General features: G+C 46.1%; 1 protein-coding gene across 3 annotated transcripts in view; it reads right to left on the bottom strand.

Annotated features, from left to right (window-relative positions):
- Positions 1–3,989: 3,989 nt before the first annotated feature.
- DNAJC5 (DnaJ heat shock protein family (Hsp40) member C5) overlaps positions 3,990–24,603 on the bottom strand; it is a 76,302-nt gene continuing 55,688 nt past the window's right edge. For 2 of the 3 annotated variants that reach the window (XM_081323835.1, XM_081323836.1), the window contains exons 3-6: positions 16,459–16,576; positions 11,626–11,839; positions 9,376–9,547; positions 7,726–8,005 (exon numbers count right to left, since the gene is read on the bottom strand). In XM_081323835.1, coding sequence (XP_081179961.1) covers positions 7,779–8,005; positions 9,376–9,547; positions 11,626–11,839; positions 16,459–16,565 — 720 coding nt within the window. In that variant the 5' untranslated portion in view covers positions 16,566–16,576 and the 3' untranslated portion in view covers positions 7,726–7,778. Of the gene's footprint in view, positions 5,108–7,725; positions 8,006–9,375; positions 9,548–11,625; positions 11,840–16,458; positions 16,577–24,603 lie in introns of those variants that run through there. The other variant, XM_081323837.1, reaches the window with a different exon arrangement.

The following is a 24,603-nucleotide window of genomic DNA, read 5'->3' as shown; positions in this document are numbered from 1 at the left end:
TATGCTTACCACCAACACATTAACATCTATTGCCAAGGTTTGGACAAAGTTAGACAAATCGGAACAGACAGCTGCTGAAGGTACTGTGGCAATACACAACAGTTGGTAAATGAAAAACAAAGTCAAGATTTGCATCTTATCCATTACTGAAAAATCAGGGAAGCCAGGCAGGGTGCTGAACTGAACACAGAACCTCTGCCAAAGGCAGATCAAATAATTTTAAAATCTCCACTGATCAAGGCACAGACAGCCATCTCACGGGAGCTTAACATTTGGGCTTGATTTAAAGAAAGAAAGAAAAAAAATCTATGTGCTAGCAAAATTTCAGAAATCTGTCTACACCCAGGGAAGGAAATCTTTGGCTTTGACTAAACTTTAAATTAAATTAAATTAATCTAAAAGATCAAGACTCTTGAATGGGAGACCAGCACTGATTGGTGGCCTAAAGATGGCTTTCATTTTACACGTTAAGACCAAGGGTCCGGGCTAATCAAGAGGCTGTGTACCTCCTGTCTAAAATTAAAGCAGTCTTTCCCAACCTTAAGCCATTTTAAGATGTGTGGACTTCAATTCCCAGAATACCCCGTTGGCTGACTGGGGTATTCTGGGAGTTGAAGCCCACGCCTCTTAAAAAGGACTAAGGTTGGGAAACAATGTGTTGGAGGAATCAAGAAAATTTACAAGAACATGATAATGTCCTGCAGGAAAGCTTTAGCACAGGGGTCTTCAAACTTGGCCCTTTGATGACTTATGGACTTCAACTCCCAGAATTCCTCAGCCAGGCACAATGGCTGAGGAATTCTGGGAGTTGAAGTCCACAAGTCATCAAAGGGCCAAGTTTGAAGACCCCTGCTTTAGCATCATGAGCACACAAAGAACAGAATAAGACTTGCAGTGTAATTACTTGGAATGGTTATGGTACCATCTAAAACACTGGTGTTTCCCACCCCCACCACCCCCCACCCCCCACATTTGGCTGTTTTAAGAGGTCTGGACTTCAACTTGCAGAATTCCTTGGCAAGCATGCTGGCTGGGGAACTCTAGGAGTTGAAGTCCGCACTTTTTAAAGTGGCCAGGTTTGAAGAACCCTGGTTTAAACCCATCCTCTGTTGAAACACTTTCTGATCCATCTTAAAGAATATCAAGGACCTCCTCCATGGGAAAAGTCAAGACAGTCATGATCTTACCATCGAAGCCCGGCCGGTCTCAAGTTGCACCATTTGTGTACAAACGTGACAAGAGCAAACTCTTTTGTCATGTTTCTATACATATTGTGCATCTTGCAAAACTGAGGACACCATTTTGACTTTTGGGAGACCTTCCCTCCCCTTGAAATTCTAAGAGGCATGTCTGACGAGAAAGAGAAAGTGCCTGGAGTAGGTATGAAAATAATATCAAATTTGTAAGCCAGTTTAGACTTAACAGCAGCTCGTTTCCAGGGATTTGGAATTACAGACCAGTAGGGCGCAAAGAAGCTAATGAACAAAGCTGACAAAAATGAAATAATAATCAAGCTCTGTGCCCGAAACGGAGTGCTTTTTTTTTTGGCTAAATGTTACAATCTGGAGTTCAAATTTTGTTCCGTTGGCCTCAAGTCAAGTGATCAATTTTTGCCTTGGAAAAATCAAGAGTAAACTTTAGCAACAGGAACACAATGAGATTCAACACCTGATTATCAACACTTCAATTACTGCGTATACATTTTACTATAAACCCACTGTTTTTATTTCAGACGCTATGAAATAAACCAGATGGGGCTTTGGAAATCCATATATATATATATATACACAGGTAAATTAATAAACTGCATTATTAATTACAGATATGCATTTGTCTTCCACGACAGAGAGAGGATACTTCAATTTTTTGCGAGTGAACTGAGCAAGCAGGGTACTTATCCGATGGATAATTTTGAGAAAGGGTTTGGGTTAGCACATCATCCTTCAAATTGTAAAAAAATAAATAAAAAAATAATCAAAATTATATCTAGGTCCAGAAGGGGGAGAGGAAGCCACAGAGAAGCATTTAAAAAGAAGCTGCAAAAAGCAAGGGGGGTGTGTGGCGGAAAATTCATCTAAACCATAGAGGTCCAACCTTGGTGACTTTAAGACTTGCGGACTTCAACTCCCAGAATTCCCCAGCCAGCTAAGCTGGCTGGGGAATTCTGGGAGTTGAAGTCCGCAGGTCTTAAAATTGCCAAAGTTGGACACCACGCATAGAGGGGAGCAACAACCAGACTATTTCAAGTATTATGTGAGATAAAACTGTTGCCGTTTTAAAAAACAAAAAGTGACCGCCTTAAAATAGAAATCCTGCAGAACAGCCTCTTAAGAGTGAAAGTGCTCACTTTGCAACGATTCAACACATGCACAAATATAACGCCAGGGAGCATTCAAAATGCGTAGCTGCCACCTGCCCTTGGATAGGACAGAAATTATGACAACATCACAATGGGCCACGACAACCTCACACGCGTGATGCCAAGCTGGGGATGGGATTTCGTGGGTGCCCATCCCGGAGGAGAGAATGCAAAGTGGGAACGAGATGGTGAGACAAAGAAGGTGGGGGAAGAGATCGAAGCGGAAAAACAGCTGGAAAAAGTGGGGAGTTTCTGACCGGTGCCTTTATTAACAAACCTAACCTGGTCTACCACAAAACTGAAACAGCTCTGGACCACAGAGGAAACTTTCAAGAAACCCCACTGCCTGGATGAACATACAACTTTCATGCATGATGGATTCCCCCGCATGTCCCAGAGAAAATGCTCAACAGAAAGAACCCAACTGGAATTTTGGTCCAGAAGAACATCTGCAGAACATTTCTCCAGACCAGGGGTGTCCAACCTTGGCCGCTTTTAAGACCTGTGGACTTCAACTCCCAGAATTCCCCAGCCTGAAGTCCACTGGTGGTCTTAAAACGGCCAAGGTTGGACATCCTTGCTCTACACAAGATACATGGAAAAGCAAGTGAGTTTCCTTTCAAAGACCTACAACTCATACAACAACCCTGTCGCACACACTGCTTCAAATATGTGAAGTACCGCACAATAAAATTTGGACATATGAGACGGATTACTCCCATTTTATAAAGGGAGACCTGGGGCAGAGAAAGAAGCCAGCCAACCAACTAACTGGAAAAATTCAGACATGGACTCGAGGTTGATCTGGCCATCTCAGGTCCACCTCATTCTCCACCTGCTCAGTTCTAGTCAGTTTCAGGCATCTGATTCCTGCCCTGCAGGTCGCAAAAGGGGGTGGGAGGGAAACAGCAGCCAATTCTATGATAGTAATCACTATCAGAATTGTGACCTGCTAGTTCACTAACTATTCCTCAGCCTGGTGGCCTCCACTTGGGTTGGAACTACAAATCCCCAAATTCCCAGCTGTGAACCTTGAGAAAAGGAGAGGGAGGTGAGTGACAACCGCATGCCTTGAGTCTGTCGAGGTGCGAAAGGACGTGAATTGCGTCCTTTGTTATCAGCCCCATGACCGCCACAATATCACGTGTCAGAGGCAGGGCGTAGAAACCAAGATGGTACTACGCAAATTGTGAGCAAGGGGCTCCGATTGTATCAAGGGGCTGATGGTCATCAAAGGAATGCTTGACATCACTCTCGTAAGCTCCCCAAAAATGGAAGTGAATCCCACCGGCTGGTGAATGCAGAGGGTCCCACCCCAACACCTGCTGGATGATGGCGCCCATTTAAGGAAACCGTGCGCTAGGTGCTAGGGATATTTAAAAACATAAGTTAAAAATAAATCTATGCATATCACTAGACTACATAATTTATAAAGTCGACTTGATAAGATTTATTATTATTATTATTATTATTATTTTAAAAAAGAGTGATTTGAGAACAACTGCCAGACCGATGTACATTCAGACAAAAATCTAAAAGTTGCTCTTGGCTATAACACTTCACTCCCATCTGGGCAGCGAGAACATGCATTTGCAGCCCCCCCAAAAACCCACCCACCCACCCCAGCAGTTTAACTATAAACAGTTTGGGGAATGCTTTTTTCTTTTTCTTTTTTCTAATTTGAAGAAGAAGAATGTGCGTTTTAATTTAAATGTCAAGAGATGATTCAAGTAAGTTCTGGTTTTGTAGTTTAAAAAAAAAGGCCCTACTTTGGCCCACTCCCACACAAGAAAACGGCAAAATAATCTTGCCAGAGGTGAAGATACAGTGGATTACAACTCCCTGCCAACCGCAGAGAAGGTTGGACAAGACGCCTGTGAAGCATTATCAGACAGCTTTGAAAGAAGAAAGCGAAACAAGCATTTCCAGAAAACAGCACTCTTATCCTTCAAAAAAGGAAACGCCACACTCCCTTCCTTGCCACGGTCAGCATTTTTCCAAATAAATTTACCGGGACAGAAGTCGAAGGACCAACGGGCAGGTGGGACACCTCTGCTGCTCTCCAGCGGAGCAGGAGAGTGTGTGTGTGTGGGGGGGTGTGTGTGTCTGTGGCTCAACTGTATGGAAGTTTTGCGGCTCCTTTGATAAATGTTAAGTTCTCTTTGAAAAGTGCCTCACTGTTTCTAACCGGTCTTGCTGCTTAAAATGCAGAATGCAACCGTCACACTCGTCAGGATCAACTCCTTGGTACACTGACAACACAAAAACGTTTATAATGTAAACTTGACACATGCTATTCTTCCTTTTTTTTTTAAAAAAAAAACAGAACGGGAAAACAAGGAAAGAAAGAAAGAAAGAAAAAAAGAAAGTGGGGTGGGGGAAAGAAGGCTAAAAGCTAACCAGGTTCAGATTCGGCATGCTACAGTACTTCCATGTCTCATTGAGATACGACACTGAAGGTGACAAAAAAGATGACGAGGGGATTACAAAACGTTTGCCAGCCGGTTGCGAAGCTGCCCAGTTGACCATTGGCGAAGGCCTTCCCTTCCCCACAATCTATGCCTAATGTCCATGATTCTAGTGCTGGATTGACCATATAATTATGTATTCTTATCCGTCCGGGTTAAATAAGTGCTTCCTTAACTTAGTTGAATCCATCGGTGTGGTAGCTGGGGTGAGAATCTGCCGTGAGCTGAGTCGTCTCTGTGACCGAGGCTGGCTGGATCACGATGGGGCCTTCGGTGTTCTCTGAAGAAGAAGAAAAAAGAGAGAGACGGCAGCTTTGTGAAAGTTGAACATCGAGATGGGTTCTGCTAGCTCCTTTCCTGACCGACGCCTTTTATTAAAAGGGCGCTCTCATTTGAACCGCTGTGCCTATCTCTATCCGGACCCAGCCGCTATGGTCGACGTGACTGCGTCCAGCTTAGATCGAGAGGCAATCCCTAACGTGCGCTTTTTGTTTAAGTTGCGAGATCTGTCCTTTTTGTAAGCGTGTGTGTGTGTGTGTGTGTGTGTGTGTGTGTGTGTGTGTGTGGATGTCAACGCTGCTAACATCGGATGTTTTTGCTTTGACAACAGATGGAGATGCAACCGTTTTCTTCTTTTTTTTGCTTTTCAAGTCGGATGATGCTGGGAGGGGGAAGGAATGTGCACGAGAGTCTAGCTAGACATAATAATACTACACCTAGTGTGAGAACCAAGGTTATTGAAATAAGAGACGATAAAGAATTGGCCGGGCTGGAGAGCTGGAGGAACAGCCCGGGTTTCAAACTAATTGGGGAATGTGATTTATGACTGTTAATTGGGGGAGGGAATTGTGCTTTGACACTCTGTGCTCAGGGGAGGGGAATTCAGTTTTGGCTTCGATTGTGTTAGTGCCGATGTTATGCTACTCCAATAAAGATTCTTTAAGGTAAACAATGCCTAAAAGTTCTTTGAACAGTTTCATCTGTCGGAACCATGACATAAGCATTAGCAGAATATGCAACGCACCAACATTGGTGGAAACAAAGATTTGCCAGAAATTCTCCATCTATTGTAAGAAAAAGTATTCCATAGCTACTTAGATGGTACAGGTAATCCTCGACTTACAACCGCAATTGAGCCCCAAATTTCCATTGTTAAGCAAGACAATGATTAAATGAATTCTGCCCCATTTTACAACCTTTTTTGACAGTTGTTAAATGAACTGTTGCTGTTTGTGGAGATTCTCAGTCACCCAGGGCATGGTTGTCCCAAAAGTGCTTTTTTTCAAGAGGCAATTGGGCTTTATTTTATTTATTTTATTACATTTATATACCGCCCTTTCCCGAAGGACTCAGGGCGGTTTACAGGGTGATTAAAAAACAAAGATACAAAAGTTAAAAACAGATTAAAAAAATTATATTCATCCCTGCATAAATAAAACCCCAGTTAAAATTAAGATTAAAGCTAAAATTAGAATTCTCAGCCTGGGCCAGAGAGCTCGAAGAGCCAGGTCTTCAGGTCCCGTCGGAATGAGCGGAGGTCGGGGCCAGTCCTCAGCTCCACTGGCAGCTGGTTCCAAAGGGCAGGCGCACCCACTGAGAAGGCCCTATCCCTGGGTGTCGTCCGCCGGCAATCTCTTACCGGTGGCACCCTGAGAAGACCCTCCCTCTGCGAGCGCAATGGACGAAGGGAGCTTGATGCCGGCAGCAGGTGTTCCTTCAGATATCCCGGACCCAAGCCATTTAGGGCTTTATAGGTCATCACCAGCACCTTGAATCTCACCCGGAGGGCAACCGGGAGCCAATGCAGCTCGCGGAGTAGAGGTGTTACACGGGAGTATCGGGAAACCCCCATCACAACTCGTGCGGCCGCATTCTGCACCAGCTGAAGCCTCCGAGTGGTCCTCAAGGGCAGCCCCATGTAGAGAGCGTTGCAGTAGTCTAAACGGGAGGTCACGAGCGCATGAGTGACTGTGCGTAGGGCATCTCGGTCCAGATAGGGTCGCAACTGGCGCACCAGGCGAACCTGGGCAAAAGCCCCCCTGGTCACGGCTCCTATATGGTCTTCAAAATTGAGTCGTGAATCCAGGAGGACGCCCAAGTTGCGAGCCCTATCAACTGGGGGTAACACCTCCTTTCTTGTTTTTCTTTGAAAACGTTTCCCTTCTCATCCAAGACGCTTCTTCAGCTCTGACTGGATGGTGGGGAATGGAAGGATTTATACTCCTTACAGACAGCTGGTCATTTGCCTTCTTTTAGAGAGTCGTTCAGGCCACCTGGAGGTTTGGAGGTTTATCTGTCTTGTCCTTCTACAATAGTCCTTTCAGCGATTCCAAGAAGGCTCCACACCCATTTGCACCACTCAGGTGACCCTGAGGACACAGGTAAACCTCCAGGTGGTCTCAAGGACTCTCTAAAAGGCAAATGACCAGCTGTCTGCAAGGAGTATAAATCCTTCCCTTCCCCACCACCAGTCAGAGCTGAAGAAGCTTCTGGGATGAGAAGCGAAACACCTTCAAGGAAAAACAAGAAAGTCCAGTTGCCTCTTGAAAAAGCACCTTTGGGACATTAGTTGTTGTTAAGTCAATCTGGCTTCTCCAGTGACTTTGTTTGTCAGAAGGTCACAAAAGGTGATCACAGGACCCCAGGAGGGTACAAATATCGTAAATACATGCCAGTTGTCAAGCATTGGAATTTTGATCAGGTGATCATGGGGATGCTGCTACAGTAGTAACTGTGACAACCAGTCATAAGTTCATTCTTTTCAGTGCTGTGGTAACTTCAAATGGTCGCTAAACAAATGGCTGTAAGCCGAGAGCCACCTGTAATGGGGTGGTGGAACAGGCTGGTGAGAACAAATTACGGCGACATTCTATGTTCCACATTCATTTTACAGATTTCACCTATTTCATTTTTTAAAAAAAAAAATCGTACTTCCTTGAACGCTCAATTCATTAATTTGCCATCATTTTTTTAATTAAGCAGTTTGTTGTCTGACGAATTACAAAGCGATTAAACAAGTCCACAGAAGTAAAAGCATGTGTCGATAATGCGTGCAGAAATGCTTTCTGTTGTGCTTTTTGATCAGAAAAATGAACATAAAAAAACACAATGGCGGGTAGAACAGCTTTAGACTTTTCACCGGAGGCAGAGAGTGGCTGGATTGACGGGGCATGCAAATCTGGACAGGGGAAGGAAGGAGAAAGCAAGGAGGGTAATAAGCCAAATCATTATTTGAGAGAGCTCTCCAACTGTCTTCTCCCCTGAAGCTGTCACTGTTGTGATTCAGGGTCAGCCTGTGGGTTCGGCAGTTGGGTCGGACGACTCAGAGGAGGAGGAGGAGGGGGGTGTTGAAGAGCTTGCTGAGGGGGTTGGACAGCTTGATGAGAGCCCTCAGCCAGGCCCCTCCCACCTGGTCACGACGCAGACCCAGCTGTGTGAGCCTGACAGCGTGGATGAAGATGACCCACAGCTGGCCCTGTTCAAGGACGCCCGACGCAGGAGGCAGTCAATCAGGAGTAAACAGAGGAAGGCAATGGGGCTCCTCGGAAGGAGGCAGAGAGAAGCCACGCCCTGAACTGTATAAAAGGGGGAATGCGTGGGAGGCCTGGTTTGCTGAAGGCAACCGCTTGAAAAGCTCCTGTTTCTTGGTTCGTGTCTTGTTCTATTTGTTTTTGTAGCAATAAATTTGGCAGGCGTAATTCCAGCCTCTTGCCTTCTTGTAAAAGGGGTTGTCCCTGCCTTTTCTGCAGGGCCGGTAGCAGGCTGGTACAGAACAGTCACAACACACCTGGGGCGATGCGTGTGCACAGAGAGGGGAGTGAAGGTGCCATCTGAAATTCTTGTGTATTTATCCGTTTACGTATTTATACATTTATTTATTGTTTTTAGAATAACGTAAGTCAAGGTGGCTAACGTAGCCAACACGTCTTCCTCCTCCCATTTCCCCCACAACAGCAGCCTTGCGAGGTGGGTTGGGTTGGGTTGAGAGACAGGGACTGGCCCAAAGTCAGCCAGGAGGCTTTCAGGCCTAAGGCAGAACTAGAACTCACTGTGTCCTGGTTTCTATCCCGAGGCCTTAACCCCGTGGCGGCGAACCTACGGCACACGTGCCGCAGGTGGCACGCAGAGCCCTCTCTGTGGGCACACGTGCCGTCGCCCCAGTCCTAGGCCTTCAGCTGGGTTTTTATAAAACCTTTTCGCTTTAGGCCTCGGCCGCCGTGTGCAAAAAAAAAAAAGGTTCAATCAATCAATTTCAACTTCTCGTGGGGAAGAAAAAGACCTCGCAAAGTTGGAATTGAACTTTTTAGTCCCACCCAGTCTGCCGCTACCACCGCAGCCACGCCCACCCAATGGGCCACGCCCACCTGGCACCCGATGATACTTAAGTGGGTTTCGGGTTGCAGTTCGGGCACTCGGTCTCTAAAAGGTTCGCCATCACTGACTGATTCTCGACTATATGGCATCTTAAGCCACATCCTATCAGCTGTTTCCCCTTTTCTGATGTTTGGAGGTGTTCCTGGTGGTTTAACTGGAGCAACCAACACTTACCCCTCTCGTCTGATTGTACTTGGGCCTCCAGGTCTTCTGGAGAGACATAAAATTCCGGTTCATCTCCTTCGGGGGGTTTCGGTTTACACTTTCCACAGCAACAATTACAGCAACAGCAGAGACAGCAGCAACAGTAGCACCCAGTGATGAGCCCACAAAAGACGAACAGCGCCTGGATAGGGGGGAAAAGAAAGGTAAACCAACGCCCCCCCCAACCTTTTGGGCATCCAGGATTGCTTCCCCAGAGAGAGGTTTTACCACGGAGCGGACAGGGCATGGTTTCGCGTGCTGCCTGCATCCCGTGGATGGGGCTTCGCTTGTTTGCGCGGCCCGGTTTCTGGCGTGCTGCAGCCCGGTGCCGGTCCATGGACTAGGACACGGATAGACAACCTTGGCTCTTTGCTGACTCGTGGACTTCAACTCCCAGAATTCCTGAGCCAGCATGGGGGAATTATGGCCCCTTCATGACTCGTGGACTTCAACTCCCAGAATTCCTGAGCCAGCATGGGGGAACTATGGCCCCTTCATGACTCGTGGACTTCAACTCCCAGAATTCCTGAGCCAGCATGGAGGAACTATGGCCCCTTCATGACTCGTGCACTTCAACTCCCAGAATTCCTGAGCCAGCATGGGGGAACTATGGCCCCCTCATGATTCGTGCACTTCAACTCCCAGAATTCCTGAGCCAGCATGGGGGAACTATGGCCCCCTCATGACTCGTGGACTTCAACTCCCAGAATTCCTGAGCCAGCATGGGGGAACTATGGCCCCTACATGAGTCATGCACTTCAACTCCCAGAATTCCTGAGCCAGCATGGGGGAACTATGGCCCCCTCATGACTCGTGGACTTCAACTCCCAGAATTCCTCAGCCAGCATGACTCAGCATGGAAGCCTCTCCCTTTCCCCTCAGCATGGCTGGCTCAGGAATTCTGGGAGTTGAAGTCCCAGAAGTCATAAAAGAGCCGAGGTTGCCTACCCCTGGGCTAGGGGTTGGGGACCCCTGATGCAGCCCATCCCTATGGAGCAAGCAAGCGTGCCTGGGGAGCCCAGATCAGAAAAAGAGAGTGACAAGAACTGGTCATACTGAAAGACCAGTTTCCACTCTCGGCAGTGGAAAGATCTACTGCTGATTACATGTCTTAAGGGCTGATATCTATCTATCTATCTATCTATCTATCTATCTATCTATCTATCTATCTATCTATCTATCTATCTATCTATCTATCTATCTATCTATCTTATCTATCTATCTATCTATCTATCTATATGATCTAATACATCTAAACTGCATCCATAAAGACAAAATGGTTCTATACAAGAGTAGCGATAGCTTAGTAAGACCAAGTTCTCGGATGAAGCTCAAAATGTTTCTATCATGGTAGATAATCCAGGAAAAAGCTGAAAAGTAATAAGATACCCCTGGCTGACTCATCAAAACGGGGAAGCAGAGCCCTCAAACGTACAAGAGGCTTAAAATAGGTGACATCATATGATATTTTCAAGCGCTAAAATACCATTCGCCCTTTTTGTTCACCAGATTTAATTGAGTCAGATCTTTTTCACGCTTTAAGAAAGCTTCCAGAATGCAATTTAGAATTTTTCCAGAAATTGTATAGGAAAGGCATTGCTCATGAAAAATTCCGGGACGTTAAGATGCCCTTTTGACCTCAAGTTTGTATCTTGTCATAAAAAAAAATATGAAAATGAATCCATTTTAGAAAAGTTCATCACGATTACGATGAACTTTTGACAATATTAATGCAAATGCCAGACTTAAAAAAAAAAGATTTTAATGCATACCCTTGTTAAACTATAAATGGAAATTCACTGTCCTCTGCTAAAGTATTCTCTTCTCCTCACCCAGAGAAAAGGGTCATCTAGGAAAATATGATCTCCTGTGATCTTTCTGCATTCTTTAAAGGATGCAAGCCTGCTTCTTGCCTTGGAAAGCTTTATTAACCCCAGGAAAATTAACTGGCACACAAATCATATGTGATTTAAATTTCCTTTAACCACAATGCAGTTAGCTTTTTTACAAGCCTCAGCAGCTGTTCAATTTATAGAGGGGGAAGACAGAACAGGATAAAGAGGCCAAAGAAAGTGGCTTGTGGTAGCCAGGTGGAAGACTAAATACTTAAGTGTTTTTTTTCCCACGTTAGGAAAAAAAGGCACTTGAATGAGACAAATTTTGTTTTTAAAGAGAAAATCAATGTAATTAATCTCCAAACAGAATCCACTTGCTACTTACCTTGGCCCACCAGCTGGATAACACGAAGTAGGTGTTCACATTCTCTTCTCCAAACTGTTCTGCTACATACAGGCCCAAAGAACCATACTTATCATAAATATTTCTTTTTGTAGCATCAGTCAATATTGCGTGTGCGTTGTTAATCTCTTTGAATTTATCTGAGGCTTCTGGATTATCTGGATTCTTATCCGGGTGATATTTTAATGCAAGTTTCCTATGATAGAATTAAATGGTATTTAGGAGGGTGTGGGGGAGAAATTGGCTTGACAAAATATTAAATATAATGCTGGAACAGTCATATGGGAATTACTTTTCAAAAAGCTGGAATTCTGAGAAAAATGAAGCTAGAGCTCTCTCTAATACACCTTTCCTGCTTTGGATTCCAAGCACCATGAAGATATTTACAATCTTTTATTATAAGCATTTCAAACTTTACCTACACAATCCTTCTAAGATGTACCGGGGGGGGGGGGGGGAATTAAATTGCTAAATTTCAGACCTAAGAGAATCAACTGATTAAAACTTTGTCTGTTACGCATTCCCCAAGGGTCTCATGGAAAAACTGGGGCAGGAGCCCTTCTTGGAGAATGTGCTCCTGAGCGTATGCAGAGCTAAAAGAACAGCAAGTAATTAAGTAGTGGAAGTTCCCATTAAAAAGAAAAGCTGGGTGCAATAAATCAGGGGTGTCAAACTGCTGGCCCGTGGGCCGGACACGTCACGTGGAAATCGCGCCCACCCCACTGCCGGCAATGGCAAAACAGTCCCGATACGTTGTGCGACGTCACGACTTTGACATGTCTGCAATAAATGAATGCCACTCATTGTATCTGAAGTAAACTGCAGATTTGTTAAGAAATATAAGGAACCTTGACTTCTGTCTAAGCTGCCTCTTGAGCAAAAGCACAAGAAAGAAAGAAAGAAAAAGAGAGAAAGAAAGAAAGAAAGAAAGAAAGAAAGAAAGAAAGAAAGAAAGAAAGAAAGAAAGAAAGAAAGAAAGAAAGAAAGAAAGAAAGAAAGAAAGAGGAAGTTATTTCTTGAGTGCAGAGGCACATATAGCTAACTATAGGCCAGATAAGAGAGGGACGTGGTAGCTCAGTGGGTTAGGACACTGAGCTTGTCGATCAGAAGATCGGCAGTTTGGCGGGTCGAATCCCGAGTGCCGCGTAGCAGAGTGAGCGCCTGTTACTCGTCCCAGCTTCTGCCAACCTAGCAGTTCGAAAGCACGTAAAAAAAATGCAAGTAGGGAAATAGGGAGCACTACGGTGGGAAGGTAACAGCGTTCCGTGCGCCTTTGGCGTCTAGTCATGCCGGCCACATGACCACGGAGACGTCCTCGGACAAGCGCTGGCTCTTCGGCATTGAAACGGAGATGAGCACCGGCCCCTAGAGTTGGAAACGACTAGCATGCATGTGCGGGGGAACCTTTACCTTTACCTTTTTTAGGCCAGATAAGGAACAAAAAAACGTGAAGACTCTTTCCATTTACTCCAGAACAGGCTCGTAAGTACCAAGAGAAGAGAATATTTGTAGCTCAAATATTGGTGCCAACACAGACAGGGCAAGCCACTGATTGTCGTCATCCTCCTCCTCCACTTCGCAAACCCTGCCCCCTTCTATCATTGATGATGTTACCTAGTTAGGCAATTAAACATTTGCAAGCAAACAATCAAGCTGAGAGAGCACTAAGGAGTCTACAGGATCCTAAGTGCAGGAGGATAATCCACTCTCCATCACAAACTGTCTAACTGTGGACTTCAACTCCCAGAATTCCTGAGCCAACATGGGGGAACTATGGCCCCTTCATGACTCGTGGACTTTTAACTCCCAGAATTCCTGAGCCAGCATGGGGGAACTATGGCCCCCTCATGACTCGTGGACTTCAACTCCCAGAATTCCTGAGCCACCTTGGCTCAGCTTGGAAACCTCTCCCTTTCCCCTCGGCATGGCTGGCTCAGGAATTCTGGGAGTTGAAGTCCACGAGTCATAAAAGAGCCAAGGTTGCCTGGCCCTGGTCTAACCCTTCACATCAAAACTTTAGAATAACATTTACTGCCAATAGCTCAGCTTCTTCTAAAAGTACATGATTCCCATCCAACCTTTTTTTTAAAAAAAATACATTATTCTTGATCAGCCTGAGTCATAGACAGATTTGGAAATACCTGATACGTTTTTTAGGAGAAACACTGCAACTTCGTATTTTGTCATTCATTGGTAGGATTTCTAACTCCCACTGATTAGAAACAGCCAAAGAACAAGTTGACCTAATCCCTAATTGCATGGCTGAAATGAAAAAAAAAAGGATGAAGTAATTAGGATAAGTTTTGGCGTGGAAGGAATAAAAACGCATCCCTAGATTTGGAGCTGTGTGGTTCTATTTTTTAATTCATGTTTTGCGTGTCTGCTTAATACTAGGAGGGAAAATCCAAGCCGATTTGGCCTTTTCTTCTTGCTCTGCAGTAGCATCCTCAAACCTGGGGCTTTCGGCACCTTCTTTACCTCAAACATAACTGTGAACCCAGAAAAACATGCCACTTATTGGTATGAAGCACCACATTCCCAGTTGCAATGTATGGCAGTGAAAGCTGGACCATAAGAAAAGCTGAGCGCCAAAGAATCGAGGCCTTTGAGCGATGGTGCTGGAGAAGACTGCTGCGAGTCCCTTGGACTGCAAGGCGATCAAACCGGTCAGTCCTAGAGGAGATCAACCCTGACTGCTCTTTAGAAGGCCAGATCCTGAAGTTGAAACTCAAATCCTTTGGCCACCTAATGAGAAGGAAGGACTGACTGGAGAAGAGCCTAACACTGGGAAAGATGGAGGGCAAGAGAAGAAAGGGACGACAGAGAACGAGGCGTCTGGATGGAGTCACTGAAGCAGCAGGCGTGAGCCTAAATGGACTCCAGAAGATGGTAGAGGACAGGAAGGCCTGGAGGAACGTTGTCCATGGGATCGCGATGGGTCGGACACGACTTTGCAGCTAACAAACAACAACAACCACAAAGCACTTCTATACAGATTTCAGGTGTTCTACACCTCCATTAAACGCAGAAACATAGGAAGAAAGATGGTCCACTGAGTCATTCCTTTGAGGTTTTTTTTAATTTTTTTTAATTTTTGCCCCGTGATGTGTTTATTATCTCAAACATGTTTTTAAACTCAGCTACTGAGTATTGCTCCACTACTTCCCCTGGAAGTTTTGGTTGCAAGATTCCACTGCTCCTTCTGACAAGTGATAAGTTTTCTAACGTTACTTTTCGACTTCCCTCTTGTCAGTTTGAGGCTATGCTCCCAAATGTTCTTAATATTTGTTTAATGTTTGCTTAACATTGAAAGTAAACCAACTCGTTTTAAAATAAGGTAAGCGGACGTCTTCGGTTGCAAAAACCTGGGGAGGTCATAGCTGATTGAATTTCTGTTGAATCCCCAATTCAAGAGTGTTTGGGGCAGATGCCAAATGCCTTATTTTCTCAAACAGAGATAGCTGGCGAGTGCATTTACTGGTCGATGCACCAGCTAACGTCGTACAAGAAGTCCTCGGCTTCTGAGTGAGTGTCCAAAGTTACAACGGCAACAAAACCAATCCTCGCAGTTATGATTGCCACAGCATCCCCGCAATCCTGTGCTCAAAATCCAGGAACCTGGCAACCAGCATTTATTTTATAACAGTTGCAGAGTCCTGTGATGGCCGTTTGCAAGCTTCCCAGCCAGCTTCCAACAAGCAAAGTCAAAGGGAGAAGCCAGCTTCAAATTAACGACCGTGTGATTTACTTTGCTGCAGCCATTCACTTAACAATCGTAGGGGGGGAAAAAAAAGATTGTAAGATCAGGCACGACTCACTTTAACAACCAGCTTGCCTACAGCAACAGACATTCTGGTCCCAATTGTGGTTGTAAGTTGAGGACTCCCCGTTTCAGGTTTTAGAGCAGGGCTTTTCAACCAGTGGTACAGGTACCACCTGTGGTACATTGGCACCTGGCAGGTGGTACGTGAGCATCCTAGAAAACTGGTAGCAGGGGAAGGGAATGAGCTGAACCGGTGGCAGCACCGCACAAGCCTGAGCGAGTGATGGCTGGAGCTGCAGGGCTGTCAGGGCTCAGCCAAAGCACCAGGATCAGCACCAGGCTCCAGCTGGAGCTCGGCGCTGATCCTGGCACATCTGCTGAGCCCAGAAGAAGCGCCGATGAACTGGAATGTTGCAGCATCTCCAGGGTCTTGTGATTTACATTCAGATGCTTGGCAACTGATTCATATTTATGACGGTCCCAGTGTCCCAGGGTCATGTGAAGTGACCAAAACCTGCTGCAACCACCCAGCAGACAGGGGGGGGAATAAAAACCAAACACCCCGCCCCCACCCCGCTGCCAATCCTCAACACAAATGCTCACAACAATGAAAACCTCGGACAGGAGGAAGAGCGCCACCGGGCGGGCAGGCAGGGGCCTTGCTCGGCTGTGGCTTGGGGGCACTTTTTTCAGTGCCATTGTAACTTCGAACAGTCACTAAGCGAACTGTTGTAAGTCGAGGACTACCTGTACTTCATCACTTTTTTCCTTTTTTTTGGTCATCAAGTTTTTGACACCTTACTAGGTGACTGGTGGTCCTAAGATGTTGCTGTATCCTAAAAGTGGTACAATGGGTGAAAAGGTTGAAAAGCCCTGGTCTAGAAACTCAAGAGATCCAAAATCGAAAGCTGAGCTGCTTGTATCAACAAAACCTTTGCATGCAACCTACTTTTGTGCCACCTGGGGATGCTTCAAACTTGCGATAGCCTGCAAATGTTTAAAATGCATCTTAAAATCAATACTATCTACAGAATGAGGCTCCGCCCCCTTACCTGTAGGATTTCTTAATATCGTCTGAGGTGGCATTCTTGTCCAGTCCTAGAACGTGATATAGTGACTCTCCAGATGTGGATAACGAACGTTGCCTCTGATCCCCCATCCTGAGCTACCCTGTGAGGAAGAAAAGTATTCAAAAGATGACATAAAAGTGGTTTCCTATCTTCATAAGATAAGATATTGTCATTTTCTTTTTTTTTTACTGTGGGCACAATGGCACCCATCAAAAGTGAAATGTAGCTGCCCGCTCTCAAAGTGAAACACATACATGACACACACCTAAAACATCCTATATACAACATATGTATAGACCAACACCCGTACATATACATAACAAATAAATATTAAATACTGTCCATCTTGCATACATAATGGAAGGAGGAAGCTTAATAATAATAATAATCATAATAAGCTGGAAGGGACCTTGGAGGTCATCTAGTCCAACCCCCTGCTCAGGCAGGAAACCCTATACCATTTCAGACAAATGGATGTCCAGTCTCTTTGTGAAAACTTCCCTTTTTGGAGCATTCCCCACTTCTGGAGGCAGGTTGTTCCACTGGTTAATTGTTCTAACTGTCAGGAAGTTTCTCCTTAGTTCCAGGTTGCTTCTCTCCTTGACTAGTTTCCATCCGTTGCTTCTTGTCCTGCCTTCGGGCGCTTTGGAGAATAGCTTGACTCCCTCTTCTTTGGGGCAGCCCCTGAGATATTGGAAGACTGCTATCATGTCACCCCTGGTCCTTCTCTTCATTAAACTAGACATACCCAATTCCAGCAACCGAGTTCACGAGGTCAGTGCTGTATGGAACGAAACTATGGCTGAATCTGGATGTTCTGCTACGGATACCACGAAGCCCCCTCCTCCCAGAAGGGAACAAGGAAAACAGGTCGTGGAGAGGGTGTGTCGTGTCCCAGACAATCTTGCGGACCCTGTTCAAGCAACCCTTCTGTGCTATGTCCTGGATGGAGGGGAGGGAACTGCCAATGATCTTTTCGGCCATCCTCACCACTCTTCATAAAACTAGCACTCTGCAATACGAAGCGCTGAGCTGGATTAGAAAAGGCCAGGTTCCCGAACCTCTGCAGCCATGTCTAGTTTAATGAAGAGAAGGGTGAGAGGTGACATGATAGCAGTTTTCCAATATCTCAGGGGCTGCCCCAAAGAAGGGGGAGTCAAGCTATTCTCCAAAGCGCCCGAAGGCGGGTCAAGACGCAATGGATGGAAACTAATCCAGGAGAGAAGCAACCTGGAACTAAGGAGAAACTTCCTGACAGTGAGAACAACTAACCAGTGGAACTACCTGCCTCCAGAAGCGGTGAATGCTCCAACACTGGAAGTTTTTAAGAAGAGATTGGACGACCGTTTGTCTGAAATGGTTTAGACTTAAGAGTCTCTGGCTTGAGCAGAGGGTTGGACTAGAAGACCTCCAAGGTGCCTTCCAATTCTATTATTCTGTTTTGTTCTGTGATGAGGATCATTTGGAAGATCTCCCGGGATCTTTTTACTGCCTGACCAGCTTTATCAGGACAGGGACAGGTTCAATCCTATATATTCCGACTAGGTAAAGGTTCCCCCGCACATGCGTGCTAGACGTTTCCAACTCTAGGGGCCGGTGCTCATCTCCGTTTCATAGCCGAAGAGCCAGCGCTTGTCCGAGGACGTCTCCGTGGTCATGTGGCCGGCATGACTAGACGCCAGAGGCGCACGGAACGCTGTTACCTTCCCACCGTAATGGTCCCTATTTTTCTACTTGTATTTTTTACGTGCTTTCGAACTGCTAGGTTCCGACTACAGCTCCATAAAGCAGTGACATGTTTCTTTATCATGAAATTAATACATTTAATCTTAAGCACCCATCCCTTTTTTCATAGGAAAAGCAGAGTCTTTAATGACGAACATTATTTCTGTGAACTTAATAAAAATGTGAATTTGTTATGCAGGTAGTTCTTGACTTACAGCCATTTGTTTAGTGACCACTCCAAATCACAACATTGAAAAAAAGGGACTTGGGACCTTTTTCGACACTGACGACCTTTTGCAGTATCCCCATGATCACGTGATCAAAATTCGGACGCTTGGCAACTGGCAGGTACTTACGACGGTTGTCGCGTGCCGGGGGTCACGCGGTCCCCTTCTGCGACCTTCTGACCAGCAACGTCAACCGGGTAGCCGGATTTACTTAAGAGTGGAGTTATTACCTTAACGATTCTACTGATTCACTTAACGGCTGTGTCCAGGAAGGTCATAAAACGGGGCAACATTCACCAGACTGTCTTGCTCGGCAACAGAAAGGCTGGGCTGAATTGGGATTGTGAGTTGGGGAACTACCTGAGTTCCACGGGTTGGCTTCTAGCCACCAATCTCTCGCCGAGGTTGGTCCAAATCCATGCCGCCAGGTTGCATTGGCAAATGTTTATTAATTTTGAGCTCAAAGCTTCTGTGGCCCCCGTTTTCAGCCCGAGAGACTCTTATGCAGAGAGAGAAAAGGCGACAGGGAGAGAAAGGAAAGCTATGGAAGTCACTCCGTAGCGCTGCGTGTTATTTTTCCAGCTGCCAGCTAGGGCCAAAATAGGCTGATCAGGAAAAAGCCGCAGACACACACACAGCCCCATCATCCCGGGAGCACAAAGGTCTGTTGATGATGATTCATGGGAAGATGATCTGAGAGGCTCAGCAAGCCACAATAACAGGGAATCCATAGAGTAGCCCTGAGGATGCTTTCCTCGTAGCTCACATCATTCCCTTCTGGTTAAAAACAAAAAAACAAAAACTGCTGAGAAACAGAGATGACGGTTCCCTGTTACTTCCAGAGAGGAAAAGCAAGAGAAAAACAGGCGAGGCCTCTTTTTAGACTTATCCCAATGAGAAAACAAAACAGCAAGGCCCACCCAGCCCAAGGTGGGGAAACCAGCTCACCCCACTTCAGGAATGTCACTGCAAACCTCTCATTGCTCCTCAGTCACAATAAAGTGCAAGGCTCCAGCGCTAAAGGCTACTCTGTCCCCTTCTAGCCCAACCAGCTTGGCTGCTGGATGGCAGCCAGGGTGCAACAGCATAGAAAGGGCCCTGGTGGATCGGTGGCTGGAATGCGGTACTGCAGGCTAGCTCTGCCGACTGCCAACAGTTCGATCCCGACTGGCTCCAGGTTGACTCGGCCTTCCATCCTTCCGAGGTCGGTAAAATGAGGATCCAGATAGTTGGGGGCAAGAGGCCAGGGCTTTTCAACCTTTTCACCCACTGTACCGCTTTTAGGATATGGCAACATCCGAGCACCACCAGTCGCCTAGCAAGGTGCCAAAAACTTGATGACCAAAAAAAAAAAAAGGAAAAAAGTGATGAAGTACAGGTAGTCCTCGACTTACAACAGTTCGCTTAGCAACTGTTCGAAGTTACAGTGGCACTGAAAAAAGTGCCCCCCAAGCCACAGCCGAGCAAGACACCTGCCTGCCCGCCCGGCGGCGCTCTTCCTCCTGTCCGAGGTTTTCGTTGTTCTGAGCATTTATGTTGAGGATTGGCAGCGGGGGTGGGGTGCGGTGGGGGGTGTTTGTTTTTTATTCCCCCCCCCCTCTGCTGGGTGGTTGCAGCAGGTTTTGGTCACTTCACATGACCCTGGGACACTGTGACCGTCATAAATATGAATCAGTTGCCGAGCATCTGAATGTAAATCACAAGACCTTGGAGATGCTGCAACATTCCAGGTGATCGGCGCGTCTTCTGGGCTCAGAAGCACCAGGATCAGCGCCGAGCTCCAGCTGGATCCTGGTGCTGATCCTAGCGCTTCCGCCGAGCCCTGACAGCCCTGCAGCTTCAGCCGTCTCTCGCTCAGGCTTGTGCGGTGCTGCCACCGGTTCAGCTCATTCCCCTCCCCCGCTACCACTTTTCTAGGATGCTCGCGTACCACCTGCCAGGTGCCAGTGTACCACAGGTGGTACGTGTACCACGGGTTGAAAAGCCCTGCCATAGGCTATAAACTCTATAAACGGCTTAGAGAGGGCTGTAAAGCACTGTGAGGCGGTATATAAGTCCAAGTGCTATTGCTATTGCTCTCCTCATATTTTCAAACTACCACGGTCATATACCTTGGCACGCAGGGGATGCATTCCCGGCCTCGTTTGCCTTAGCAAAAGCTCTGAAGAGCAAGTCCATCTCCAAGGTTTGTGAATAAGCGCAAGGTAAGATTGCTGCAAAAGCGTTGATGAGTTTGGGGATGCTTGGTAGAGAGAGGCGAAGTGTGCTGTTTCTTCTGCCAAGACCCCCTGAATTTCTGGACCAAGCACATAAGACGCATTCTTTTTGGGGGGTGGGGGTGGGGTGGGGATAACCCTTCTTTTCTCCTTCTTCCATACTTCCTCCTTCGTCTCCATTTCTACCTCCCTCTTCTCCTCCAGGTGGCTCAAATCACCATCGAGGAATTCCATGTATTTACCTGTCTAGTGTTTAGAGTTGCTGTTAGTTTGCGAACTCCTGTCCGACCCCTCGCAACCCCATGGACAATGTTCCTCCAGGCCTTCCTGTCCTCTATAAGCTTCTTCTCCCAAATTCTGGTGCTTCGGAGAACAGATTGACCCATTCTTCTTTGGGGCAGCCCCTCAAATATTGGAAGACGGCTCTCATGTCACCCCTAGTCCTTCTCTTCATTAAACTACTTTGTTGTTAGCTGCGAAGTCGTGTCCGACCCATCGCGACCCCATGGACAACGTTCCTCCAGGCCTTCCTGTCCTCGACCATCTTCTGGAGTCTATTTAGGCTCACGCCTACTGCTTCAGGGACTCCATCCAGCCACCTCATTCTCTGTCGTCCCTTTCTTCTTCTCTTGCCCTCAACCTTTCCCAGCATGAGGCTCTTCTCCAGTGAGTCCTTCCTTCTCATGAGGTGGCCAAAGTATTTGAGTTTCAACTTCAGGATCTGGCCTTCTAAAGAGCAGTCAGGGTTGATCTCCTCTAGGACCGACCGGTTTGATCGGTCAGTGTTTAGAGTAGGGGCATTCAATCTTGGCAGTTTTGAGACTTGTGGACTTCAACTCCCAAAATTCCCCAGTCGGGGGAATTCTGGGAGTTGAAGTCCACGAGTCTTAATGTTGCCAAGGTTGGACATCCTTGATTCACAGAGAAGAGCGATTCGGTTGTGACAACCATCCCCTATGGAGCCCAATGCTGAATTCCTTCCATTCAATGCATTTTTCATGATGTATCTGCCTCTCCTGTTAAGACCTGTGGCTTTCCCACTGCAGCTCTCTTAGTATGAAAGATAATATCTGCCCAAATGACTCAGGGCCTCCTCTTCTCTCATTCTCCCTCTTATTGAAGACTCTACTTTTTTTTAAAAAAAAAAAATAAGCATCTCAACTGCTGAAGCTCGTCTTGATAAAACAGTCTTTCCATAGCCCCAGGTCACCATGTCATCTAGCTCATTTTCACTTCCCACCACCCTGAAATGTGTGACTCTGCTGGAGTGCGAGCTGGCCAGACGTGCGAAAAGACAAAATAATAGTTTTCCATAATACAGGTAGTGCTCGACTTACAACGCAGTTCATTCAGTGGCTATTCAAAGTTGCAACGGCACTGGGGTAAAAAAAAAGTGACACAATCGTTTTTCACAATTGTGGCCATCGCAGCATGCCCGTGGTCACACGATCAAAATTCAGACACCTTGGCAACTGATTCATATTTATGACGGTCGCAGTGTCCCGGGGTCATGTGATTAGGTTTTGTGAGCTTCTGACCAACCAAGTCAAGGGGGAAGCCAGATTCACTTAACAACCAGCTTACTAACTTTAACAACTGCAGCGATTCACTTAACAAATACGGCAAGAAAGGGCGTAAAACAGGGCAAAAATTCGCTTAACAGATGTTCTGCTTAACAACAGAAATGTTGGGCTCAGCTGCGGTCGTAAGTTGAGGACTACCTGTAAAAGGCCACATGGTCCTCTGGGTTAATCAGAGAACAGCAACTAAGATGATCGAAGGCCTGGAGACTAAAATGTACGAAGAACGGCTGCAGGACTTGGGTTTGGCTAGTCCAGGCGTAGGCAACCTTGGCTCTTTTATGACTCATGGACTTCAACTCCCAGAATTCCTGGCTCAGGAATTCTGGGAGTTGAAGTCCACGAGTCATAAAAGAGCCAAGGTTGCCTACCTCTGGGCTAGTCTAAAGAAAAGAAGAAATAGGGGAGACATGATAGCAGTATTCCAGTATTTGAGGGGCTGCCACAAGGCAGAGGGGGCCAAGTTGTTCACCAGAGCACCAAAGGGAAGGACGAGAAACAATGGTTGGAAGCTGATCAAAGAGAGAAGCAACCTGGAATTAAGGAGAAACTTCCTGACAGTGAGGACAATTAACCAGTGGAACAGCTTGCCACCAGAAATCGTGGGCGCTCCATCAATGGAAAGTTTTAAGAAGAGACTGGACAGTCACTTCTCTGAAATGATATAGGTTCTCCTGCCTGAGCAAGGGGTTGGACTAGAGTACCAGAGGGAGTTGGACGTCAATGCCTGTTCTTTCTTTTTTCCCTTCTTTTCCTCACCTTTCCCCTCCCTGTTTTTCCTACTATTTTCTTACACAAAACTGTTAAATGATTACAAAAATAAATTTGAACCAGTTGCCAAGCATCTGAATTTTGACCATGTTACTGTATAGGGGGATGCTGCAATGGTTGTATGTTCGAAAAATGGTCACAAGTCACTTTTTTCAGTGCCGTTGTAACTTTGGAGTGGTCACTAAATGAACTGTTGTAAGTCGAGGACTACCTGTATATGTGTTTTTATTTAAACGTATTACATAACTTTTCGGTAGAGTTTGATGAAAACATAGCATATCGTAAAGGGGAGATCGCTACTCTAATCTCATGGAAATTCAAAGATTAAAACTAGGGGTGGGTATTAAAAAACCCATAAGGGACGCGGTGGCTCAGTGGGTTAGGACGCTGAGCTTGTCGATCAGAAGGTCGGCAGTTTGGCGGGTCGAATCCCGAGTGCCACGTAGCAGAGTGAGCGCGTTACTCGTCCCAGCTTCTGCCAACCTAGCAGTTCGAAAGCATGTAAAAATGCAAGTAGAAAAATAGGGACCACTACAGTGGGAAGGTAACAGCGTTCCGTGCGCCTTTGGCGTCTAGTCATGCCGGCCACATGACCACGGAGACGTCCTCGGACAAGCGCTGGCTCTTCGGCTTTGAAACAGAGATGAGCACCGGCCCCTAGAGTTGGAAACGACTAGCACGCATGTGTGGGGGAACCTTTACCTTTACCTATTAAAAACCCACCTATCCTGTCAAACTCAACTTGCGGCTTATGCGCCATCGAGTCAGTGTCGACTCTTAACGGGCATTTAGATTTTTCTCCATGACAATCCGTCCCTCAGATGGTCTTTCAGGTCTGTCCTTAACAGTGCACCCATCCCTGGTATAATAGGAGTCTGTCCACCTTGCTGCTGGTCGTCTGAATTTGAAGTGCACGGGTATAATAATTAACTCCAATTGAAAAAGTCCTTGAACCTCATTCTCCCTTCTGTCCAAATTTCTGAAGTTCTGCAGTTAGAGGGCTTCAGTCTGGAAGCAAGCTAAATCACCATCTGTCATTATTTAGCAGCAAATACTCTGAGAGAAGACACACTGCCAGCTATTTTGGGATCAGGTCACTGCAGCGAGCTATGCTAGATTAAACAGGCCTGATGGAAAAGGTATTTTTAAAGCCCTCGGATTAACTCTTGTGTCTTCCCTTGATGGGGGCCATCCCCTTCCAAGACAACAATAGCTACAGAGATGGGGGAAACAAAAGATTTTTCCTCAACTGATTTTCAAAACTGGCTCTTTTAAAAGCACCTGACATCCTAGAGACACATAAACAAATGACCCTCAAAGTTTGCATGAGGCAGCATCAATCTAAATCATGTGAAATCAAAGCCTGCCTTTTGAAAGACACAGGAGACCAAAGGTGGCAGAGAGCTTTTCTGCAAGTCCTTTTCTCGACCCAGTTTAAAATAATGAGGAAAAAGACCTGTCCAACATGGAAGCGAGGCTCTTTTCAACACTAATTTTTTTTACTGGAAAATTAATCTGCGTTTTGTTAAAACCTGTTTTCTTGGCAACGGTACAGAAGAAGCTTGCCTTTCTCCCAGGATGTTGTTTCATCTTCCCAGAATGATCTAC

The sequence above is a fragment of the Vipera berus genome (genome assembly GCF_964194415.1).
Source record: "Vipera berus genome assembly, chromosome: 3".
NCBI classification, from domain to species: domain Eukaryota; kingdom Metazoa; phylum Chordata; class Lepidosauria; order Squamata; family Viperidae; genus Vipera; species Vipera berus.
This window is presented reverse-complemented; position numbering and strand designations above follow the sequence as displayed.